Source organism: Tachypleus tridentatus, chromosome 4, assembly GCF_004210375.1.
Source record: "Tachypleus tridentatus isolate NWPU-2018 chromosome 4, ASM421037v1, whole genome shotgun sequence".
Lineage (NCBI taxonomy): Eukaryota > Metazoa > Arthropoda > Merostomata > Xiphosura > Limulidae > Tachypleus > Tachypleus tridentatus.
The window spans coordinates 51,736,752-51,763,748 of record NC_134828.1 but is presented as its reverse complement, the minus strand read 5'-3'; the positions used below and the strand labels follow the sequence as shown (position 1 = coordinate 51,763,748).

Below are 26,997 nucleotides of genomic sequence, written 5' to 3'. Positions count from 1 at the left end.
ATCAGTAAAACAGAACCGTACATTTATAAGTTTTTTTCAATACTGATCTCAAATTATTTAACATGTTAAAAGTGATGAGTTTGACTAAGATTACTGATTTCACATTATTCTTTTTTTAGTTCTTATAAAATATGGTGTACTTGTTCATGGTTTTTATATTTACGATATTTGATTTAATTTTCTTATTCAATTATTTTTTACTGTTTAACTATAGTGTTTAATTATCAAAAGGTGAAAACTGTGCACATTAATTCTGCCATTCTGAATTTGATAAAACTAAAAGAAACTTGAAACTTTGTAGAATGGACGGCAACTGCATGTTATATAGACGACGTTTCGAAAATTTTCCGTCTTTCGAAACATCGTCCTCTACACTCGTGTCTCTACAACAGGCAGTTGCTCTTCATTCTACAAAGTTTCATCGTGAATGCTCTGCCTAAACAACCTATCAAAGAAAAATAATCTTATTTGTAATCGTATCAGTGCCGTGATAGCCAAATAGATAAGTAAGTAAAATATATTATTAACACACACAACACGAATTACACTATGGTTGGATATAATTTTTCTTTACCAAAGTTCTTGAGCTGTCGCTTGTGAATTGTTTGTTTAGAATTAAACAGAAAGCTACACGATGGGTTATCTGTGGTATGCCCACCAGGGGTATCGAAACCCGGTTTTTAATGTGGATGTCCGCAGACATACCACTGTGCCACAGGAAGGCCGCTTGTGAATTTTTAAATAATTCTCGTAAATTGACAAAGTGGTGTACTGGTCGTTCCCGATAGAATAGGCATGAGATGATTCAGGTGTTTCTTTACTTTGTATAATAGCAGATGTACCTAACTGTTTTTTTTTTCTGTTTTATTGGTTCTTATTCACTGCTGGATTTGATCTTTTTTCACCATTTCCCTAATGTCAGTAGAATTTCGTTTTTTTTATAACAGACCAAAATATAAAATAATATAAAACTAGTCAATCACAGTAGCATTTTATGTTAATAAAATATATATGACTGAAAACAAACATTACTATGTCAAAGAATTTTTTAAACTCTCAGAGTTTTACCAACTACATAGTTCTCACCAAAACATATTACACATTTAACACATCTGAATGAAGTGAACTGATATTTCAAATAAGTTTGGAATTTTTCAACTTTTTATTTGCGAGACTTATTAAAAATTCTCAAAATTGCACGCACACACACATTTTCATTATTTGTAAACAATTGTAATTTCAGTTACAGCAGAACGAGCTAACAGATCAACTACAACATAAGGAAACTCATCCTCAGTTCTGAGAGCAAAGATGTTATTTAAAATGTTTGTTCGAAATCATAACTGAATGATCCAATGCTGAGTCAGCGGTAACTCTACAAACTTACAATGCAAAAGTCAGGGGTTCGACTTTTAGTGGTTAAAACAGTGCAGATAGCAAATGTATAGCTGTGTACTAAAAACAAAATATCAACCACCAATGATTCAATAAGCTACTACTATGTTCTACCTGTGTGTCGTGCACTAATATGAAAAATTTAGAAGAATACTTGTATAAAGAAAGAAATTAAGAAATAAAGTACAATTCAATAAACTACTACTATGTTCTACCTGTGTGTCGTGCACTAATATGAAAAATTTAGAAGAATACTTGTATAGAGAAAGAAATTAAGAAATAAAGTACAATTCAATAAACTACTACTATGTTCTACCTGTGTGTCGTGCACTAATATGAAAAATTTAGAAGAATACTTGTATAGAGAAAGAAATTAAGAAATAAAGTACAATTCAATAAACTACTACTATGTTCTACCTGTGTGTTGTGCACTAATATGAAAAATTTAGAAGAATACTTGTATAGAGAAAGAAATTAAGAAATAAAGTACAATTCAATAAACTACTACTATGTTCTACCTGTGTGTCGTGCACTAATATGAAAAATTTAGAAGAATACTTGTATAGAGAAAGAAATTAAAAAATAAAGTACAATTCAATAAACTACTACTATGTTCTACCTGTGTGTCGTGCACTAATATGAAAAATTTAGAAGAATACTTGTATAGAGAAATAAATTAAGAAATAAAGTACACATAAAAAATAAATACAAGTATATATACAAGAGAATACAATTATGTAGCTACTAATAGAGTTTAACATAGTCCACAACCTGATTAAAAGAGTCACCGTTACTTGCTATATGTACTATGTACACTGTGAGGAATGGAATACTGCTTTTAAACGCTTGAAGTCTGTAAACGTAACTTATCACCCTGGGGTTCTTCTGCGATATGCTTATTGATATAAGATTTTAAAGTTTTTATCTAAGAACTACAGAGGCCTGCAAATTTAAACTCCATAAAAGTTATTTTAAATTTAATAACATATTTTTCATAATTTATCTCTGCAAATTTCAAATATAATATTCATGGCTCTTCTATCGTCCCCCGCTAGTACAGCGGTATGTTTCCGGACTTACAACCTAAAATCAGGGTTTCGATTCTCCTCGGTGGGCTGAGCAGATAGCCCGATGTGGCTTTGCTATAAGAAAAACACAAAACACAGGCTCTTCTGTCACGTAAGGAGTTCTTAATAATAAAAACGTATTTATATTAAAATTATTATTTCGTTTATCACAATGAACATTTATTATTATTATATTTGTTGTGTTTGGGTTCCAGCACGATCGATAAGACTCTCATGTGGCGTTTGGTCTAGAGAAATCTATAACCAGTGGGAGTCAACATTTTAAGCATAACAAAACGTGACCCAATTTCAGTGACAATGATCTAACTTTGTAAAAGTGCATTCGAAGTTTTGTGGATAATCTATATGTCATTTTCGGATTTAGCAAAAAGGAATTACTGTAGAACATGTAAACATTTCACGAGGATAAAATCATCGCAGGCCTGTATTATCGGTTTATGTTGGAGCCTTTTGAGTTTAACGGATAAATATGAGTACTAAAGCCATCTTGTGAATGATATTGAGTTAGTGCGTAGTGTATACAAATACATGTTTAAATGCATACTTCCACATACAGATTTGTACTTTTACATACAAAAAAAACTCCATAGATTTTATTTACATTTATATTTATATATATGTATGTAAAGTTCGCAATTTTTACTTTTTATGGTAAATTGAAATATGTAATTGAAATGTTCAATCTGAACGGCACCTCATACCAACGTGAGCTAAACGGCCATGTTAAAGACTGCTATGGAACAGGTACAGTCGTTCTTAGCTTTGTGTTACTAACCATACAGAGACAAGGCAATTTGACAGAAGAATCCGCCGCTACAAGGACCTTTTTGAACCGAATAAAGCGAATTGACTCTTACCTTTGTCACGCATTCGCAGCTGAAACTGCGAAGCTTCTTCAGTGGTATCACGTCTCCAACGCTGCCCGATCGATCCACGGCACAACAAACTAATTACCAGCCTCGCGACTGGGGTTAATTGTAGTATGAAGACATGCAAGCTCCCATCAAGTAACAAAAAATCAAACTGTGATTAGCCGAGAACTTTAGTTTCCAGCATTATTAGTTCTGACCATCTCAGTTTCGTCAAAGACGTAAGTGGTGGCACACTCCTAATTTTTCTATATACTTGCTTTCCGTGTATGATTACGTACGAATGTGTAAAATGTTCTACAAGCACTTCCTGTTCCCATTTTACTTACAGTAAGAATAGTTTTGATTTATTTAACTTGTAACAAAAATAGTCTTAATCTTTCATTTGATTTGTAGCTAAAATAAATTTTATATTTTGTATGATGAGTTTACTGTTATTTCTTTTTCTGTAACTACAATTTTACATATACAAGTGGCACATGTAGCTGTTGTTTAACACAAAATGCCTCATTTAAACAAATTCTGAATTTTAGATGCACAAACATACCTATGAATTCTGTATATGTTTTTGCTGTGAAATAATGTGATCTGGTGTTTAGAATTATTTGTTTCATGATATAAGTTTGTATATGTTTTGTAAGTGAACTAATATCAATTTCTTCGTCCTTTGAGTCGATGGTAGTTCGGTATTTTTTTCTGTTTTGGGCGTGGCATGGCCTTGTTTTTAAGATGCTCTACTTGGAATTTAAAGGTTGTGGGTTCGAATTACATTATTATCGAGTATGTTTGCCCTTTATGGTTACTACCAGATGAGATTAAGGTCGAATGGCGAACAATAAAGTAATTTTAAGGTTTTCTACGGCGAAATGAACTTCAAATGCATTTGGTTGGTAAACTTGTGTAATTATAAAAGTGTTGAGAACACCCAGGTATTGTTATGACACCTTAAAATCCAACAAATGACTTAAATGGGTGTTAAAACCCCAGTAAGTGTGGTGAAACTTATGTCACTAGCTCTAGAAAGTTCATTAATTAGATTATGTGATAAGTTGAGATTAAGCCTTAATATTTATAACTGCCTAGAACAAGAGAAAGAAACTCTCAAAGCTAAACATGTAAGGTTGGGCTGTCTCTAATGAGGGCTCGCGCGTCAGTGTGTGTATATAAAAAATTCTTTAATCCTCTGCAAGTGACTTGATTCTTCAGTTCACAATGTAAATTTTTAAAGGTAGTACAAAAGCAGAAACTATAGTACGTCGGTGCATGTTATGAAATTGTAGCATTCAGAAATGTGCAAGTTTTGAGTATTTTGATGTTTATTAGTGCGAATTTAACTTTGATTTCTACCTGGACTCGCTTCACGGTATTGTATTAATAAAATAAGTTTATTTCTCGTAGACTGGTGTCTTAGATTTTCAAATATCTGCTCAAAATCTTTGAATAAGAAACACATTTCAAAATACACTCATTACTATGGTCTTGACTTACATATATGTCACCTTAAGCGCAATTTATTTTCCTATAGAATAACGAAAACAAATTATAAATCGTTTTGATTCATTTTGTTGTCATGTGGATCAGTTACTCGTCCACATGTATCTGATTTTATGGATTCTGTTCTTTTAGTTGCTCATCATGCAGAAATAATTCACTAGAAGAAAAGCAATCTGTTTTTAACATTAGTGAACACATGCAGAGAGTGGGTGACTCATTTATTTCAACATCTTTCAGTGTATTTATGTTAATCATTCACTGGGAAGGTTGACGCTCGACGTCATCGTTGATGTAATGATAGAAACAGAATATATATATAGATATTAGCATACAATATATATAAACCGACCAAGAACATCCTAACAATGCTATTCTTGGATCGAATAAGGAAGAGCGACACCGTAATCTTGTTTTGGCTCCATAATTCTTGAAAGTCAGACCAGTCATGACAAACTCTCCGTGTGTCAAAGATGAACAGTACCTCAGTTTATAGGCAGCTTAACTCCTGCTACGAGCTCTCTGAAGTTTTCAACACCCTGCTATAAAAGTGTGAAAGCTTAGAAATATAATACAAATTCTTCACTACGCTGCATGTATAGCCTGTTACTCAGACCCGACCCTTTAGACACGCACGTCGAAGTGACTTACAGAAAGAGTTGCGTAACATACTATTGTGGAGCGGCTGTAAAAAATGATACTGTGGATTTAAGCTATACTTAAAAAAGTGCTTATCTAGTTCGGTCATTACTTTATCAACATGTTATTCTTTAAATTTTGAACCTTTTAATACTGAAGTTAAGATTCATTTTAAAGTTTATTTTTTTATTTTTGAATTTCGCGCTAAGCTACCCGAGGTCTATCTGCGCTAGCCATCCCTAATTTTGCAGTGTAAGACTAGAGGGAAGGCAGCTAGTTATCACCACCCACCGCCAACTCTTTTACCAACAAATAGTGGGATTGACCGTCACGTTATAACGCCCCCACGGCTGAAAGGGCGAGCATGTTTGGCACGACGGAGATGCGAACCCGCGACCCTCAGATTACGAGTCGCACGCCTTAACCTACCTGGCCATGCTGGGCCTTGATTTTAAAGAATATCTTTGTAAAGTATAAAAGATAAAATGCTATAACCGCATCCACGATTTCCTAGTTGTTCATACGGTTTTTCTTTCACTGACAAACTTAAAAGTGTTTACCAGTTTCAATATTTAAAGCAGCAGTTATAAAAGAAATAGCTTATTTTATCAATAAGATAGGTTGAGTATATGCTATTTATTGAATTTTGTTCTTAATTACTTGAGGGCTATTTGAGCTACTCTTCTTTAATTTTGAAACGTTAACCCTGAAGTAAGGCACCTAATCTTTCACTTCAACGAGCAATGGGGATAATCATTGTGTTATAACACCCCTATGCCCGAAAAGGCTAACATTTTCGTGAGGGATTTAGGTACTGCGTTTTACAGAAGCTCTAACCATTAGGTCATGTGAGGTTTAGTTGGGAGAGAAATAATTTAATAACATCTATTTTAAATAACTTTTCAGTGATGACGAGAAAACCCACTTGTAGAGAAAAATATATATGTAAAAACGACTAGTTTGGGTTGAGAAAAATTTTTTATGTAGAGGAGTGAACAACAAGGTCGAAACGTTGTTCGCTTCTCTACATAAAAACCTTTCTCAACCCAAACTAGTCGTTTTTACATATATATTTTAAATAACTTTTATCCGGCTCAAAATCGTTGAGAACAGTGACAGTGACGTCATTTAGTAGAACTTAGGAGTGGTTTAAGCATACATCCCCCAATGGCACAGCAATATGTCTGAGGACTCACACCGCTAAAAACCGGGTTTCTATACTCGTGGTGGATGGACACAGAAGAATAATCTTTTGTGTAGCTTTGTGATCATTTCCCAAATAAACATACAGATGTATCATTAAAAAATCACGATAGAAGGGTTTGGATAAGTTGTGATGCACTATATATCAACAGTATTAAAACAATCGGGTACTACAGCGTGTTCTGAAAGTCACTGTGCACTTATATATTTATTAACAGACATGTTTCAATATAGAATACAGGAGGTAAATATGAATGACAATTATAAACGATGTTGAAAGTGATCCCCGTTGGCATAAGTACAGGCTTGGATCCTTCTTATTTTGTTTCTAAACACCGCTATCAGTTGCTGGCTTGAAATACACCGAATAGACATATTATTACAAAACTGCACAGTGACTTTCCGAACACCCTGTATTATACCGATTTTCTCATGTAAAACTTCTCAACGTTAAAATCTTTTTATTGCTTGTATAATTATCCCTGGAATCTTCAGAATAACATTGATGTGATAGATCGGATAATTTAATAATTCACGGTATTTCTAAATAGAAAACAAAACAATATTAAACAAAAAGAAAAAAACAACAACTTTAAACCTATTAACTGTCAAATCATTCACTTATAAACCTTACCTTGGGAGCTGAAAGTTGCGTCCAGAGTGTTTTACAGGTTTGAAACTCACTGCCAACTGACTTCGTAAAGCACCTGCCGAGTGGTTCGTGTAGCATGACTGCAGTAGGTGGTCTTGAAGCAAAGTGGAAAACAAAAAAACTAAATAAATTAGTGCTGTTGTAAAGTGGAATAGCGGTGTAACTGTGATCTAAAGAGGCTTAACTTGTGACTTGTATCTGATCTTAATGAAGATGATCTTGGAGAGCATTTATGTAATTTCTTAAGATCAAACACAAGTCATAAGTTGAACTTTTTTAGATTACAGTTAAGGAAGATAATCTTGGAGAGGATATATGTAATTTTTTGTACTTTACTGTTGGTACCAAATCCCGATCTTCTATTTGTACTGATAACGTAACACAACAGACGACAATAAAAGCTAATTGAGATTCGTGTTATGGACGATAAAATTAACTGAAACAAAGATTTTTAATAATCATTCAACTTATTTGTTATTTTCACACATGTATTTGATGTGGCCGCATAATATAAGTTTCAACAATCGATGCTGGGGTAATACTCAACACAATGGTAGTTTTTATGAAAGAAATCTGAGACAAAATATTATATTTTCTTTTCTGAAAATGCTGAGCTTGTCCTAATAGTTAGTGTGGCGACGCGAGGATCAGAAAGGTTCATGATTCGAACCATTTTATGCTGTTGAACAGCCGAAATTTTGGCTGAGAAGGCATTTAACTGTAAGAGGCACTCCAACTCTCTTGCTAAAAGTTGTTGTGTAGGCTAGTGCTACGTAGGTTTCTACCCTTTTGTAAGCATTTTAAAATCAGGTATGTATGTCTGAATATAGCAAGTTACTCAATATTTCATATATGGTACCGCAGAGGTTGAAATACCAAATTTCCATCCTGCAAATATAACTTAACAATTTTTTGTAAGTAAATCTCATTTAAATTATTTTCTAATCGTAAATAGTATCTAATCTATTGACTGAACAAACTAAAACCACGAAATTATTTTTTGAAATTGCTAGCCGATTGTGTTTTTATTTTTATATCATAAATTTTAAATTGAGGCAATTATTTAAAATGTTGAACTTTAACTGTTAGCTGTAAAAACCTCTGGTCACACTTCTGTCAGTTGAATACTTGAACGAAAACTGGTATGAACGAAAAAAAAAACCTTCCCAACGTCATTGCTTCTTAAGCAATAAATTTGAATTAATTTGGAAAGATATTACTCACTGCTTTCCTGAAATACTTTTAATATATGTAATAAACTAGATGAGAATTAACATTTGTACTGCTTGCACGGTTTCCGAAGAAACCATACATATTTACTATACTTAACCAAGCACTATTATCATGAAAAGGAATGCCAAATCTGGTTTCCTGTAGATGTAAAACTACGAAAGCACATTTTCTAAAACAATGATAAGTGGTTTTTATGATTAACTTGTTTCCCCACGTTCTATCAGCTTCAAGTCTTAGGATTTTATCCACCGCAGTTTTCTCTTTAGTACCGAGACATTGGAGTTAACTTCATGTTGTCTAATTATGTTAACAGATCATGGTCCCTTGCATCTATACAACAAGACATATTAATCACTAGAAAATTACAATAATATATTGTCGGCAGTTTATCACGAAACAGAAGTAATTTTAGCTTTTATTCTACAATTTCTTAATCTTTGTATTTTCTTATTTTTTATGGATTCAAACTGAATTTTTTTAGTTGTTATATTTTGGCTGTTAAAACTGCGTTTCTAATTGTTACTTTTCGACTGTTAAACCTGCATTTCTAATCGTTACTTTTGACCGTTAAACATATATTTCTAATTGTTATATTTTGACTGTTGAATTTGCATCGTTGTAAGAAACAGCTCTGATAAAGATTTTTCTCCCTTGTCCTCTGGTGTTGTGAGAAAGCTGGCTAGTGTGTGTTAAGAAACTAGTGTTAAGCATGTAGACTTTAAAATCCACTTAACACTGAGAATGTGTTTTTTATCTAAGTTCGAGGGATAGGAATCGGTAAATATCTTGAGATTACTTTTTGTGTGATTATATCATTACAAAATCGGTTATATCACATCTGAGTCTGTGCTTTGAAATGATATATCAGGTCATCCCATAAGTATTATCCAAAAGTATATTACAAAAAGTGCATCGTCATTTCTGTCTTTGTAGAAGGCTTTAATGACTTAAATATGTAAAAGGATGTGTATAAAAATGTTCAGACAAATAAAAGGAACTAACTTAACCCCACTTTTTCAGATCATTAATCAAATAAACCCTTATGAAGATATGCTTAAAAAAGGCAATTGTGCGGCAGAAACTATACGAAACATTCACGGTGTTTACGGTGCGGAGTCTCTCAATGAATGGGACAGTTTAAAGAACTATATTTAGACCAAGTAAGTGTTTGTTTTGAATTTCGCGCAAAGCTACAAGAGGACTATCTGCACTAGCCGTCCCCAGCAGTGTGCGTGTGTGTGTTTTTCATTTAGCAAAGCCACCTCTGGCTATCTGCTGAGTCCACCGAGGGGAATCGAACCCCTGATTTTAGCGTTGTAAATCCGTAGACTTACCGCTGTACTAGCGGGCGACCCCCAGCACTGTAAGACTAGAAGGAAGGCAGATAGTTATCACAAGCCGTCACTAACTGTTGGGCTACTCTTTTACAAACGAATAGTGGAATTAATGGTCACATTATAACACACCGACAGCTGAAAGGGCTAGCATGTTTGGTGTGACAGAAAATAGAGCCCGCAACCCTCATATTACGAATCTAGAGCTCTAACCACCTGGCTATGCAGGGCCAAATTCGAAAAAAAAACCTGTATTCACCACAAAAACAAAGAAACAACTGGTTTTGCACGCTTTTAAATATTATTTAATTTTCTTATTAACATATTCAGCCGCTAGATGAGATATAATCTTTACAAAAACATATTATTGATAAAATATGTCTACTATCTATATATCTTCTTAATTAGATAGCTGCTATATGTTATATGCATTAAATATACCGCACTATATTGAGATTAGTATTTTCTTCTAATACCTAAGGCACCCTTACAATCCAGTTTTTTGTTGCATGCTGTTTACAATGTGTTTCGACTTGGTTAGATGTAAAATTAACTTTAACGAATTAGATTGCTTTTAGATCCATACAATTCTGTAATACTCTGGTGTAAATAATTTAATGTTAACACCAAGAAAAGTTATAATTAATTTGAGGACAATTAACAGTTCATTTAATATATGACATATATAAATCACACGTATATAGTTTTTCCAAACACATATTCACTCTTTCACCGATTAAACAGATAATATAAGCGATAATTACTGATACAAACTGTTTATTTGGTAACGAGTTTTTCAATATTTCGTGTTAAATGAATACTTACGACTAATAAAAGTTTAGTGCGCATTCATAAAAGAGAGTAAATAAGCAACTTTACTTTTTTTCCTGCGTTATTCTTGAAACACCATGCAATATATCTTAAGTATGTTAATTGTTAGCAGCTTCAATAACATTGTAATATCTATTTACTCGTTGTTTTATGTAACGCTTGAAACAGCATGTAATAATATTTAATAATACCTTGTTATTTGCTTACGTGTTGTTTTGTCTAAAGCTCAGAGTGGCTTCTTACTTTTTAAACTGTTTATATATTTTTATTTGAACTTTTACAATAATTAACGGTAAAAGCTGTATTAATTCACACCACTCTGTACATCTTGATTATAATTGCTCAAAACGTTTACCAATAAATATATATATATAAATAAGACAGAAAAATAATTTATTCTTAGATGAAGTATTATTGCTATGTACATGTATAATGCTTTTAGCCATGTCGGCGTGCTTAGTACTCAACATAGGGCCTAGAATGTCTCCATCCAGTGGCTTAGTGGTTTCGCGAAAAAGGGTTTTGTAGATTTACGCTTCAAAAAGAAAAGAAAAAAAAAAGAACAGAACCTAAGAATATTCGTTTTTACACTGAAGTTAGTTAGAAAAATATAAAGGTCTTCAAGATATCTTGCTGTAATCCACAGATAGTCGGTGTTTCAACATTACCAATATAAATGTTGAAGATGATGAGTTAATCAATCATTTTATTGGCGATCTTCTGTTTTCTGTTATATTGACCACGAAGGTAAGAACAAAGAGACGCCTGTCCTTCTTGTTAAACACTAAATGCAGCAAAAGAAAGAAAAAATTAAAATGACAGTGACTACCTTTGCTCTGCCCACCATGAGTATCCAACCCAGGGTTCAAACGTTGTAAGTCCGTAAGAAATACTGCTGCGCCACTGAGGGTTTTCCAAAACAACCTAGCAGTGATAATTCACATGAGCTAGAGCAATAACAACTTAGCTTCAGCTGCTGGTTATACCATACATATAAACAGAGTGTTTTTCTCATAACTAATCAGTATATATCGATGCTGTTGTATCTTGATTCAATCGTATGAAGTGCCTTTAAGTGATGTATACAATGGAAAGTTACTTACAGGTACTAACAGTAATTACTTTTCTGCCTTTTACACAACCAGATAACTCCAAGTTTACTGTTAGCTTTGAATCCTCAAACAATCGTTCAATGGTAAATATTACTTGCTTTGGTTTATAATAGCAAATTGACTATTCTCCAAATTAAAATCACGTCATATGCTTATAAATCGTTCATTGTCAACTGACTATTATATATTATCGTACTTGCTTTAACACACAAGTATTTGCTTTAATTAATTTTGAATAATGGAACTATGATTTATACCACATCAGTTGAATGAAATGTATTTGTTAAAGGTCCTAAGGTGATGTCACGGACAAAGTGAAAAGCAGTTCGACGAATCGAATTGTGAGATTTGACCGTAATATGTAAGTTACACACTGCCCCTAAGAGCATATAAGTTCTAAACAATTTATTCATGTTTTATTGTATAAACTTACTTTGTTACTTTGTTTCAATGGTTATTTAGACTACTACAGATAGCTCAAACATACAAAAATATAATTTTGCAGTTACGTAACGTAGCACAGTTGAAATTTCAGTTTTTAAATTAGGTTATCCTTGATTTTGTTATAAATTTATTGTAAAGTTAAAATATGTAATAGTGTTTATACTTCGTTTTCGAAAAGGCTTCAAATCCTTTCAACACATAAATTTTTCTCTCACTCTATTTTTGTATTCAATAATTTTTCTCTATGGAACATTTATACAGAAACAAACCTTTGTAGCATTAACATTTAGACTAAACCTAACCTACGTCTTATTCAGTTCAACAGCGTTTCCAGGGCCCAGTAATAATCGATAACTAGTAAAGTATCATATCATAGAACTCTGTGACTAAGAGTTAGCTTAACATACATGCTGTATTCATAGCCTTTGTGCTGCTAGGAGTTGCTCTTTTACATCTGAACTATATGGTAACTTACAACTCTTATATTTGCAACAAACAAAGCGTTGCTTTATTTTTTACTGCGTATTGCGTATTGACTGCAGAGGTGATGAGTTACCAAACAGAATAATCGTAGGAAAACAATTAGAATATTAGTACTATGTTGCATAGATGGTATAGGTATTTAAACCTATTCATTTTTTATACAGTATTAACATTAGTTTCACTTGTTTTTATTCCTTGAAACTTTTAACACTATTCAAGCAAACAGTGGATCTATTGTCTATGACTATTCACTGGTTGAGTTCTGTTTCAACCCAAGGATATAATAGAAGGAGTGATTTTTTTATGTGTGAAATTAAATATAATAATCACATAGGAAAACTGATAAACATTGATTGTTAATTTAGATAACAGAACAGTTTTGTTTAAGTAATTATTTCATCTTCTTAATGTCATTACACGCACTATTTCGAGTAATAGGTAATATTTACAGTATTTATTCTAAATGATCAAACAGTAGAATCTACTATAGTCTGTAAACTCCAACATCTATTATTAAGTAGAACTTAAATTACACAGACGCTCTTTTACAAATACAAATCCTTGAAGAATATTATATTTTTTCGAATATTTCTAAAACTGTAAAATAACTATTGGTTTTGTCAATAATCATTATGTTTGTAACTGTAATAATTAAAACAGAGGTTTAAACTTTACCATTATATCTACCTTATTTTTGATATGATTTTCTGTAGCATGAACTTCAACAACTATTTTAAGTTAATAAAACGGAAAATATAAAATGGTATGATGGACGTTAATCGAAAAGAGAAGCTCACCTGTGGCACAGCGTTATTTCTTGTGGATTTACAGCTCTAGAATCTGGACTTTTACACCTGTGATGGGCAGAGTAGAGATAGCCTATTACGTATCTTACAAACAAACAAATGAAAAGAAAAGTAAAGGGACTACTGAAAAGGAGCACACACAAAAGAAAAAATGAATTTAATCTTAGTTTAAGGAAAAACCCATTAATCAAAGGTAGAACTGTGTAACTAGGAAAGGCATCAACACATGTACAAGTCTAGGCTTTTTTTTTTTATTCTTCTCAGATATAACGCTGAAGAGAAGCAAGAATGCCAAGGAGCGTGCCAGCATACATCTTGCCGAGCATGTGAATTTGTGGAAGGTTTTACTTGCATCAAATGCTCTCCGGACGATTTCCGCTGTCTGCGAAGATTCGGAAAGTGCATCCGCCGTGACTCGTGTTCCAAAAAGAAATTCCCCTGCAGAGCCAAGTATTTTCAAGTAAATTAATTATGCTTCTTCACAAAACTCTTTTTACACAAGTTTTATTGACTGTTACTGTGTCATGTCCCCTTCTTCACCAGTGACTAAGCGGTAAGTTTGAAAGTTTATAACGTTAAAAACTGGGTTTCGATACCCGTGGTGTGAACTGCACATATAGACCAATGTGCATCTCTATGCTTAACGATGCTTTGTTTTTGATACTCCAGCCAATCCTTTATGATTTTTCTGAATGACTTATAATTGTTTCTCCTACATTCACAGGAAAGTTCTATTTTATGGCTAATTAACGTATGGAACTAAGAAAATTTTCAGTTTGCCTTTTCTAGGCTAAGCTAAAAACGTTATAGAATAACCCTGAAAGTCAGTTTAGCTTTATTGTTTCATTTTCAACAGCTAATACTTTGTACAAACATTTTCACGTGGAAGAGTATTGATGGGTGTGCAAATGTAACAAAATATGTTTCTTCGGTTAGAAGTGATACAGAAGGAGTTATTCTTTTCATATTGTTTAACTGAACCTCAGAACCATTACTTTACATGTTTGTTTTATCTCAGTTTCAATAGCCTGAGAACTAACAATAAGACACTTTTAACGAAAAACTTGAGAGTAAAAAATAGAAGTCATTAATCATATATGCTTTTATAGTAATATCATTTTTCCCAAATGCTTTTGGTTGAGATTTTATAAAATTGTTTTAAAATGAAAATACGATGTAAAGAAAAAATTAATATGTGAGCTGTCACAATGTTTTGAAAACTGTTTCAGAATGATAAACAGTGCAAACTTTCCAGTGGATATTAAAAGATAGTGATACAATATAAATGAACATAAATAGCATAATAAGTTAAAACAGTAAAAATGAATATACAAATTCAATAACGTTTGACAATTAAATAAACGCCATGATGAAAAGTAGCAATAGTTTCTTTAGTAAAAGCTACAGAATGGACGATTCGCACACTGTCTACTGTAGAGAGTCAAGCCCCATATTTGAGCGTTGTAACTTCATAAATATATCACTGACCCATCAAAAGAAAGGAATAAAGTTGTAACTTTGATAGCAGCCTGATGGTAAGGACGATCGACTCTCATTCATCGGGTCACGAGACTGAAACCCGTTGCTTAACAGTTTAGTCCTTTCCGTTGTAGAAGTTTTATAATGTGACGGTTAATCTCACTGTTTTTAGTAAAAAGTAGCCAAAGAATTGGTATTGGTGGCGTCGATAAGTTTTTTTTCTTCTAATTTGTTTATTGTTAAGCAAAAACTAAAAAATTAGCGCTACAAGTTCTGTGCCTACCACAAGTATCGAAATGCGGTTTTTAACGTTGTAAGTCTCAAAGCTTTCTGTTGTACCACTGAGGGGCATTTCCTTTAGTTTGTTGCTTCAAAAATAGAGACGATTAACGTATTCTCTATAAAAGCACATTTTTGAAATTTATATCAGGTATATCTTTCAAATCGATAGGTCATTATGCATCATTAGAACTCTTAATTATTTATGGAGTTTTGAATAACTACAGGAAGATAATAAGAACTTGGTGATTATTAACTACTCCATATATTTTATTGTTACAATCATAACACATACTTTCATTTTATATTTCATAAATATTCACTCAACTGTAAACTGAATATCTCCTGCAGACTTTAGAAGTAAATCCATGAATTATTTTACAGTGATTGCTGCTAAATCATGTTAAGAACATTGGTGAAGTTGTATGATGCAAGTAACAGAAACAGTAATTAAGTTTCTTTTGAATTTCACGTAAAGCTACTAGAGTGCTATCTGCGCTGGCCCTTCCTAATTTAGCAGTGTAAGACTAGAGGATAGACAGCTAGTCATGACCACCCATCGCCAACTCTTGAGCTACTTTTTACCAATGAATAGTGGAATTGACCGTCACGGCTGAAAGGGGGAGCATGTTTGGTGTGACGGGGATTCGAACCCGCGACACTTAGATTACGAGTCAAGTGCCTTAACCATTTGGCTATGCCGGATTAGTATTAATACCCATCTTGGATAGCTAACATCATTTTCGCCGTTTTTTTTTACTCTCATAAAAAAGTAACATACATACTGAAGTTTTCTGTTAATAACTGCTTCCTATAAATCTTGTGCATATTAATGCTGGTTTGGTTCTTTTGTTTTAGCACAAAATTGCACAATGATCTGTCTTCACACTGTCCACCGCAAGGACTCAGATATAGGATTTTAGCTTTTTAAGTGCATAAACTTACCTATGACAAGGAGGACGAATGTATTAATAATATTACATTTATTGTAATTTCCGCTTGTCGTATCCCTTAACTTAAATCACGAAGTTAAATATTTTATACTTCATGTTACAGCTGTTTCCTTCTGTAATTTCCTTTAACTGAAATCATAAGGTTACAAATTGTTATAAGTCTATGTATACTGTGCTTAACGTTTTTACATGTTTGACTGATTTTTCAGGAGTTTATCTACACGAACGTAACTGAAATTAATGAATGCATGATGGAGTTGAAGGTTCATATGTACAGAGTGTTTGTGTAGATAGAGTTTTCTTTATGATTTTGTACTTGTAGCATATACTTCAGATAAAGGTATTTATTGGAGAGACATATTTCATACTGTAATGCATCAAAACTGTTGTAACAGAGAAATAACAAGTACATTATAGTTTATCGAGTTTATTAAAATAAATTAAAAAGATCTGTATTTCAAAACAACTTTAAAAAATAGATTTTTAAACTGGAAAAGAAGTCTTAGTACAATCACATTATGAATCTAAAAGCATACAAGTTCCAAGTCACACTTCAAAACCATACGCTATTTTCACGAGAAAATAGCAAAAGAGACTGAAACTTTCGACCACGTAGCTGTCAGATCCTTCTTGTATTGTTCCAAATAACTTCTGTGCCTTTTATTTACGTAAACGAGGCCTTGAAAACCGACGTCCACGTACGTTGGCGTGGAAAATTTGCTGTGTTAGAAATCTTTTCTTAAAGGATTTTGAATATTGTTTTCATAAAGCGTAATTAATCTCCTCAGTATAAAATAAAACGTTTTTGCAACTGATTGAAATCAAGAGTACACACTATTCATACAAATTATGTTGTTAATATAAATAATATACAGACTATTTTAGCACTGTTGTATGCAGTTATTACCTCCATACATAAACTTACATACTTCACTATTTTGTGTGGTACAGAATCCGTTAGGGGGAAAAGAAAGTCTCCTTACTCAACGAACAATAAACCTAAAAACCGTCTCATTATACCGTGATGAGGGGAAAAACAGCATAAAATATTCATATACCACAATATTTTAACAGTAAGGTATAGAATATACCAAAGCATACTAACAGTAGAACACACAATTTACCAAAACATGCTTATAGTAGATAACATAATATACCAAAAGATACTAGTGGTAGAATATAAGATATACCACAGGATACTAATTGTAGAATATAGAATAAGATATCTCAGAAGACACAACAACAAATAATTGGCTGTTTCGTGGGATTACTAGTTCGATTTGAAAATGTTAACGTGCATCATTTATTTCAGAATATTTAAAAGTTACATATTTTAGTAGGTTAATAACAAAAATTAAGATATTTATTAACATATGAAGATATCCAACTATAATGTAAATCATAAAAAATACCTGGAGGGTATTTCTGTCGGTCAGTACTATTTAATGTTTTGTATTTGTCAACACGAAATTTGCAGTAGTCGTTAATCAACGAGATACGACGTACAATCCTTTCGTTAGTTTTCTTAATGGATGTAAGGCTTTTAAGGTTCTCCATAATTTATACTTTTGGTAGGTGTTTCAAACTAACATTTTCTAAATTATACAAATGTGATAGACGTATCATTATTTTATGACATTTTCCTGTGTGTGATGTTTATGATGAGACCATGTGGCGTTACTTATTGATTGTCGGTATTAATGAAACCTAAATCTTTTCCAGTTTGTGTAAACATTTTGTAATTTACAAACATTTGTTGACAACAGATTTTCTTCTTTTTCATTCGACATTAATTCCAAATAAATAAGGGGTCTGCTCACGGATATTTTGTTTTTTATACTCAAGTGGCTATGTTTCAGAACTGATGTTTACATTGCAAAGTTTATACCCACGAAGTATTTGTTTCTAACGGAAAATACAATGTGATTAGCAAAACTTCAGATCTAATGGGCAGAGCACTTGACTCGCGATCTGTGCGTAGCAGAATCGAAAGCCGGCGCCGAATATTCTCTCCTTTTCAGCTGTGGGAGCATTATAATGTAACGATCAATTCCACAGTTCGTTGGTAAAAGAGTGTCGTCCCAGAGAAGGCGATGGATACTATCGATTAGAGGCATTCTTGTGTTAAGCTGTTAGACTTAGTAACTTTGTACGAAACAAAATACGTACTTTTATACTTTACAGCTCTTTTTAGCGACAAGTCATTAAGTTCTAAATACAATAAATATATACATTTCATTGCTACTAAAATACTTTAAGACGTTTACTTATTTTGCTTTGAAATTCATTTTCACGAAAAGTATTATGAGATTTATGAGATAACAATTATATTACTAGAAAGGATAATTTTTAGATACGTTGTGTAAATACAATTGCTATTTTTATTTCAGGTAGATGAGGCTGGGAAGTTCTTGTGCAAAGTACCAGAATGTGTAAGCTCCTAGGTATGGACCCGAAAGGTTTACAGGGCTAGATATGCGTTTGACCTCTCAAATAACAAGAAATATTTTACTTATGGCTTATTTAAATCATGAATGAATATGTACTATACCCAATGTAATACGTAGAGATTTGGCCTTTTTTAGTTGTGTTAAAAAATTAACTGGTTATTATTTAGTTAATGCAAACTGAGAGTCAATATTAAACCAGCTTTATGACGTGTAATTTTACAATTTTAAAAGCAAGTACGATAAAATTTTTGTTAACATGTGTGATTTAACAAGCTTTTGTAAGCAGGTGTATAATGCCTTTGTATACTTAACTATTGAAATTAAAACGTTCTTTCTTTTTCCTCTAATACTTTGTTTGTCATTCTACAAAAACAGTTTTAAATATTGTGACTGGAAATCCAAAGGTCGAATTTATTAGTTCTCTAACTGAGGAACGATATTTTGTTCCATCATTTATCTCTCTTTATATAATTTATATATTAATTCTTACAGTGTTCCACCACAGTTCTTGTATATTATACTAACAGTCTACAAAATGGCAAAAATCAAGTTCTGTTTAATTCTTTGAAACATTTAGAAGCAAAATACATATTAAAATAAAAACGTCATTTGAAAGATATGTTTATTTGTTGAATTTCACGCAAAACTATTCGAAAACTATCTGCACTAACTGCTCTAAACTTTCAGACTGATGATGAGGGAGAAGCACCTGGTAAAATTCAAGCACCACCACCTCTTTCCCAATGAGTATTAATTATCACTTTATATTGCCCCCACGGCCGAAAGGTCTATCAAGCTCGGCAACGGGTTTCAGTCAAGTTGAAAAACAAAATTATTTAATTTAATAATTGATTGACATGAGGTACTAATTTGCTTGATACATTACATTAGTTCCGTCGTGAAATGTTCAAGTATAGCTTAGTGATAAGCAAACCATATGTATACTCCATTAAAGTAATGGAGAAGATTATTACACAACTTTAATTAAATAAGGATTATTTTTTCTTACTAAATGTTATTTAATTAAGTAGTTGTGGCGATCGAATACTCATTGTTGTCGTTAGCTAGAGACATATATAACTTAGTCAAACAAATAATTTCAATATTAATTGAAAATTTCCGTGTACAAAAAGATGATTTGAATGAAATACCCGTTGCCGTAATAAGACATGCTGGTTCAACATACATTTTAGTAATGAACAACTGAAGGCAAACAAAAGAGAACATAAAAAGTAAAACATATGCTAAAAGCTCTCACTTATATATGGTTAGATAAAGAGCCCATAAACAATATTGAAAACGAAAAAAACTAATATTTTGAGATGTTTTAAAGATAATCTGAGCGTTTTATTCGCATCACGTTCTGAGACTGTGGTACTTGTACTTTCCAACCTAGTGTCACATCTTGATATTATGATATTTATATTATACCTTAGTTGGTTGAACATCTCACATTTATGAACGAATATATTAACCCGACATCTAGGATTTGAACACAATTTCACCAGTATAATGAATAATGAATGTTTTTGCCCATTGAGCTACTACGAAGGTTAATTATTTACTTCCTTCCTCTCGAGGCTTGGCATGCCCAAACGCGTAAGGCGTGCGACGCGTAATCCGAGGGGGTTCGCGCCCGCGTCGCGCTAAACATGCTCGCCCTCCCAGCCGTGGGGGTGTATAATGTTACGGTCAATCCCACTATTCGTTGGTAAAAGAGTAGCCCAAGAGTTGGCGGTGGGTGGTGATGACTAGCTGCCTTCCCTCTAGTCTTACACTGCTAAATTAGGGACGACTAGCACAGATAGCCCTCGAGTAGCTTTGTGCGAAATTCCAAAACAAACAAACAATCCTTCCTCTCGTGAGGAATAATGTAACTATTAATATTATTCTACTAAATGAATAATGTGACGATTCATCTTTCTATTCGATTAAGAGTAGCTTAGTAGTTGTTTACCACTTCAAAATTATTTGCATGTTTTATTATTATAAAGACACATATTAAAAATAAGCAAAAACGTAGAGTTTTTGTCAAGTGGACCTGTCAGTAGACAGATTCAGCTGCTCTAACCCTTTGAACCTATTTTAACTGTTTTATTACGTGATAGTATTGTCATAATCACAAACACCACATATATTTAAACACATATGATTAAGTTCACGAAACTTTTATTTTTGTGTTTGGTTAAACAACACAGTAAATTTCTACATAAAGGTAACTTCTATTAATTTTATCTAAACTTTCTACTTTGTTTGTGTAATTTCTCTTTTTCGTACGATGATGACTGATTTTTTAAGATAACTGAAGTTGAAAGTAATAAATATGTTTCACTGTGATTCATTTCACTCATATTTACACATATTTTAGACACAGAAGTTACCTCTTTCATCATTTGAGATACCATAATCTTATAACATTTATTCAGGCAAATGAAAGGAGAAATAGAAAGTAAAAAGGAAAAGAGTAAGCTAATAAGCTATCAAACCGGGTTAATTTTTTGGTACATCAATTTTTGTTGTTACTTACGTTATCTATGAATATTAATACTTACATGGGAAAATTTTGTAAAGCATATGGTATGCAATACAATGTACTTCATGTGAACGATCTTCAAATTTAATTTACTATGATTAAAGTTTGAGTAGATCTACAAACCAATGATCTTCACGTCTAGATAAAAATATGGATGTGAATATTTAAACATTCAGTATCTGACCACTAGATGGCCATGTTAGCTCAATCGGTTCTGTGCTTAATTCAAAACATCAAACTTTCTTACGTGATACAAAAGGAACTTACAATCTACTTCAAATATTTGTTTTATTTTTCATATCCACATGCATCGTATACAAAATATTTCTAAACTGACCACATTCTTTCAAATGGAGAACAACATATACTTCAAGTATCGAATCTGATGAACCAGTACACACTCAGAAGCAAATTTTGTTAGATTTTTATTTTATATAAATTGTTTCTGGTTAAAGTTTTTTCTTTCGAGCAAAACCTTCTTGTGGTATCTGCTGTACCTGAAGGAAAAATCGAATGGTGAGTTTTTGCGTTTTAAGTCCATAAACTTATACGGCGTCCTGTGGAATTCGTACAATTATAGTTCGGGAATATTAATTTTTAATTTTCAGTAACTCGTTGTTCATTGGTTTACCGTTAGAAACTAAAAGAAAACGCACAGAAGGAAGCTAGAAAATATGTAAATAATTATTCTATTGCTTAAAGAGATCCTCAGTAATGACTGTTTGTTCCAGTTATGATTGTGATAATTACAAGATGCAATTATTTGTGTTTGGATAAACTAATTTTGTTATATTTATACTTTCATGAAAAATAGATAACAAAAGGTTACTACTACGGATAAACAACAACAATAATAGTAAAAAGCTTGTAAAGCATCGACGCTTGTCGGGTTGTACATTCATGATTTAATGATAGATACATATAATTTAAAAAGTTATCACTTGAGAACACTACAAATTACAAATTAATAGAAGACTTACCTCGTAATAAAATATAAAACTCTCAAAGGAATGAAAACCCGTTGAAATTCTCAACAAGATTTATCACCTACATACAACTATTAAAGTTTTTCGTTTTTGCTTAAAATACGGTGGTTGGAAAATGTATTGCATTACTTATTTTTTCACACTTTATTTTCTCAATCATCGTCTGAGTTGAGACTTTCTGCAGTTGAGAGTAAATATGCTTCATAAGTTATGAAATAATGTCTATTACAAAAGCAATTTTTATAGGTTATTTGGGTATTACATAACATATTTTTAATGCTATAAATAGAAGTTATTATTGAAAGTCGGTTTAAAAGTCTATGTTATAACGCGTATGTGACGCTTTTGAGAACAAGGATTGCGAAGTAATTCTACAGGAAATGTTGCAGTTGTTTCTTTGAACAAAGCGAGACTTTTGAAAAGGCAGATTGCATGAAGAATTAAATTTAACTAGTGTACTGTGTGCCACTGTATGCAGCGATATAAAGAGATTGACAGAAGGGGTAGGAAAAAATCTTTCACAGTTGATGATGATCATGTTTTGAAGTGCATGAACCTTCAGAATCGTTGACTGTCGTTCACAGATTTCAAAGAAGTATGGCAGGAAACTTCAGGGATCACTGTCATCACATTCATCATCTCGCCTCACATCAAGACGGCTAAGATGATGATGAAGATGGGGCTCAACTTGGACAAAAGGCATGATGACTGAACTGAAATAATGTTATCTTGTCTGATGAATCGAAGTTCAACTTGCACGGTGTGAGGAGAAGAACTTTATACAACGTCGATGTAGAGAAGAGTTTCATTCAACGTGTTTTATGATAACAGTGAAGTATCCACAGAGGCAATTGATATGGAGATATATCTCGGGCCAAGATGTGGACGTTTTCGTCCTGTTAATGTCGACGAGTACATTGAGATCTTCGAGTCTCGGTGAAAGCCAATAATGCAGGACCACTTCGGTGGAGCTGACCAGTGTAGATTCCAAGGCGCTTTTACTCCATTTATGTCCTCAAGACTAAACAGATTGGTAATATCCATGAGCTCTTTACAGTAGACGAAAAATAAAGAAGAAATTTCACTTTACTAGTATTTAAAAAAAGCATTATTCTATTGCTTCAGATAAAATACTATTTTCGAAGGGAGTGAGTGGATCATGGCACTACTCTAGCCAGGAAACAGCCTAGGTCTCATCTCTACCCAAAACTATTGACAGATAATGAATAACAAAGGGCAAGAGAGGAAATCGGAAAGCGCCTTACAACTGCAGAAAGCCCTGATTTACGTGTGACGTCATGAACTAATCGCTTACTCCATTCAGTTCTTTATATACTCCATGTCATGCCAATATCACGCACGCAGTTATCAAGTTAAGAAGCAAAACCAAATATTAAAACAAACAACATATTCTGTGACCACTTTTTGTCAATTACAGTACTGGCGTCATCTTTAAATCAAGGTTTCTTATTTTCGTATTTGGCAAGTATTTGTTGATTATTTACGTTTGCCACAGTTGGGTCGTTGTTAAAGATTCACATATTTATTTGAATAGCCGAAATATGAGCCATCTGACAAGATAATATGTCCACAACCGTTTTTACACTGGTTCTGACACTTGGAGACAGCATAATTTTGTAAAAATTACCGGAACCATGAAATATGTGCTAAGACCTGTGAGATGGAATAATTTTTTCCATCACTGTTTATGCAGAATGAGATGCTAGTTTGCTATTTTTACATTTTATTTTAGAAAATCGCAATAAATGTGAGAAAAGATAAAAACATAAATATGTTAGAAAGTTTTTAACTATTAACAACACTTTTTATTATACTTGTGACTTATAAATGGTGAATATAAAAAGAATATATGTGTACCATAACTGAACTATAATATACATTATGTAAGATATATTTAAACATACTTTCACTGAACATTTAATAGATATGCAATAATATTTCAACATAACTTTCTTGTAATTCAGTAGTTTAATGTTAAAAACTAGGGTAACTTGTTTATACAGGTAATTTTTCTAATATTTTAGTTGCAGTTATATTAGAATATATATTTACATGTACACGTGTTTTTGAGTTTGAATTTTTTATGTACAGATTTCTAGGCCCGGCATGGCCAAGCGTGTTAAGGTGTTCGACTTGTAATCCGAGGGTCGCGGGTTCGAATCCTGGTCGCTTTTTCAGCCGAGGGAGCGTTATAATGTAACGGTAAATCCCACTATTCGTTGGTAAAAGAGTAGCCCAAGAGTTGGCGATGGGTGGTGATGACTAGCTGCCTTCCTTCTAGTCTTACACTACTAAATTAGGGACGGCTAGTACAGATAGTCCTCGTGTAGCTTTGCGCGAAATTCAAAAACAACAAAACAACAAACAGATTTCTAAAGGCATTATCTTCCCGCATGTTCTGGTTTAAAAATTTGAAATATTTTCGCAAGCTGACACTTACATTATTGTATATGTATACATGTAAGTGAGATTATTTTTATGTTTTTTAGCTCCATTAACACACAGAACAGCATTTTCTTTTAAAATTTAAAATGGTTTAATTATTTGTTGTTGTTTTTTGTACAAATCTACAAAATACGTTATTCGTATTTTATTCACCAGGTGGAATCGGACCTCGGATTTTGGCGTTGTCCATAAAATTACTGTTGATTAACCGTGTGATTAATTATTTAATAAATGATCAGAAACACCGCCCTACAGGCGACTGTTTTTGCTAGAACTTAATATTCGTATTCTTAATATCACATTGAAAAAAATTAGAAAAAACTAATATTTTCTAAACAATGTTTTTTAAACTGGAACGTATTGCACAGGAAAAGTGTTCGGGTTATGCACGCAATTCATTGCATCAAAGTGATTCAATGTATAGCGCTCAAAACTTTCATACATTTCATACATGTAATTTTTAATATATTTAATGTGATATCGTTTATTGAAAAGTAATATGTTTTTAATAACTCCAGTTTCTCAACACTACATTTAAAAAGTAAATAAATAAAGATATAATCAAACCCTCAAGTGCTATTCTAGTTAAAGTCGTGTTCTTGTTGTGAGGAGAACACATTTATTGAAAACTGTGTTCTGTTATAAATAAATGGTTGCTGCACATATAACATTTATTTTATGTATTGTCTAAATCTTGAATACCTAAAAATATGAACAATTTTATGGATTTTTATTTGTGGTGCCACTAAATAGATGGCGCAGGAGTATCGGTTAATTACGTAAATCATAATGTACTCTCTACGTCAGTTATATGACATGAGTTATCAATATAACAAAATGTTTACGAACAACAAGTTGCATATACTTTACATTTTTTAGATACTCTTATAATAAAACGCCATTTTCTGATGTGCTCCATCTGAACTACTTGATATAGAATAATTTGTTTGATTTTTTTCGATAAACCGCTAAAAACTGTTACTCAATCAAAGCAGAGGATTAGAGACTATTGCCTATTGCAGTGGTTCCCAACCAGGGGTGCGAGATAAAAGTTGTTTTGGCCACCTTCATCTTTAGTCTTAAATAAATAATTACTGTGAGGGGTGCGAGAACATATTAACAATTTTTAGGGGTGCGAGGCATAAAAAAGGTTGGGAACCATTGGCCTATTGTGTGTGTGCGTGTGCCCAATTGTTGTAATATAAAGAAAATATACCAGATTTGTTATAACAATGATAATACAATAATGATGTAGATAAACCATAAATGGACATGCCATATATAGGATAAAGGTGAACGTTCCGGTAGCTAAACAGAGATATTTCACAGAATGTTTTTTATAAGTCTATATCAAACAAGTCAGCCCCACCTATAGGCGGCTCCGCATTTGTTTCTATTGTCTGTTATCGAGACTAGCTGTTATATTGGAATTTAAACATCGTGTACCTTTAAATATTGTTGATAGGGCTAGTAACTTACCTTTTTTAGTGATCATATAAAAAATAAAACAGAAATGAATCTTTCTTGTTTTCTTTCTAACGTGAACCGAATAAAAATACATCGTTTGCGTTTTGTATATTTCACAAGAACCATGGCAAGAGTGACCAAATTTTGCCAGTAATAAGACATCTTTATTTAAAGATATGTATGACACTGAAAGTTCGCCCATTTTTTGTTATTTTGTTTATCAAGTGTCAAAGCATATATTCACTAAATAGTAATGATTTAATATCTTTTTCAGGCATGCAGTTATAAGCTTTTCTGTATGCAAGCAAAATATGGCCTATCTGAGAAAAAAAAAGACGACATTTTAAACATATAGCACATCATTGATAACATATAATAAGCTAACGTATACATGAGTATTAATGATTTTGTACTAAAGTGACATAGTAAAACGGTAATTTTATATCTTACCAACAGTGTTTTGTTTTTGTTCTTGAACTGAATAAATGACGTCACAAAATTTTGAGGTTCTGAAATTCGCGTTCAGTTATTACTGCAAAAAAAAAGTGCTCCACATTTTGGAATTTAAACACCGATCAAACAGGTATCGATCAAATCTCACTGTTCGATCTACCAAGAATAACTTAAGAGTCAGCGGCATGCGATGTTGGTTGTCAGCTTTAATTCCAGTCTATCACTTGAAAATTAGGGACGGCTAGCGCAAAATTCAATAATAATAATACTAATTATGGTGTATCTTTATAAGATACTAAAATAACGACTATTTTTTCCTATACCCTATTTAATCGCTTCAATCACAATCAA

General features: G+C 32.6%; 1 protein-coding gene and 1 long non-coding RNA gene across 4 annotated transcripts in view; one reads left to right on the top strand and one right to left on the bottom strand.

The window, feature by feature from the left end:
- LOC143249125 (uncharacterized) overlaps nt 1–19,085 on the top strand; it is a 48,302-nt gene extending 29,217 nt beyond the window's left edge. For 2 of the 3 annotated variants that reach the window (XM_076498473.1, XM_076498474.1), the window contains 2 exons: nt 13,845–14,040; nt 18,682–19,085. In XM_076498473.1, coding sequence (XP_076354588.1) covers nt 13,845–14,040; nt 18,682–18,735 — 250 coding nt within the window. In that variant the 3' untranslated portion in view covers nt 18,736–19,085. Of the gene's footprint in view, nt 1–13,844; nt 14,134–18,681 lie in introns of all 3 variants that reach the window. The other variant, XR_013027571.1, reaches the window with a different exon arrangement.
- Nucleotides 5,048–13,837, bottom strand: LOC143249126 (uncharacterized). Its single transcript, XR_013027573.1, has 3 exons — nt 13,572–13,837; nt 7,320–7,431; nt 5,048–5,385 (listed from the first exon to the last, which is right to left on the bottom strand). It is a non-coding gene; the product is annotated as an uncharacterized LOC143249126 (long non-coding RNA).
- Nucleotides 19,086–26,997: the final 7,912 nt, after the last annotated feature.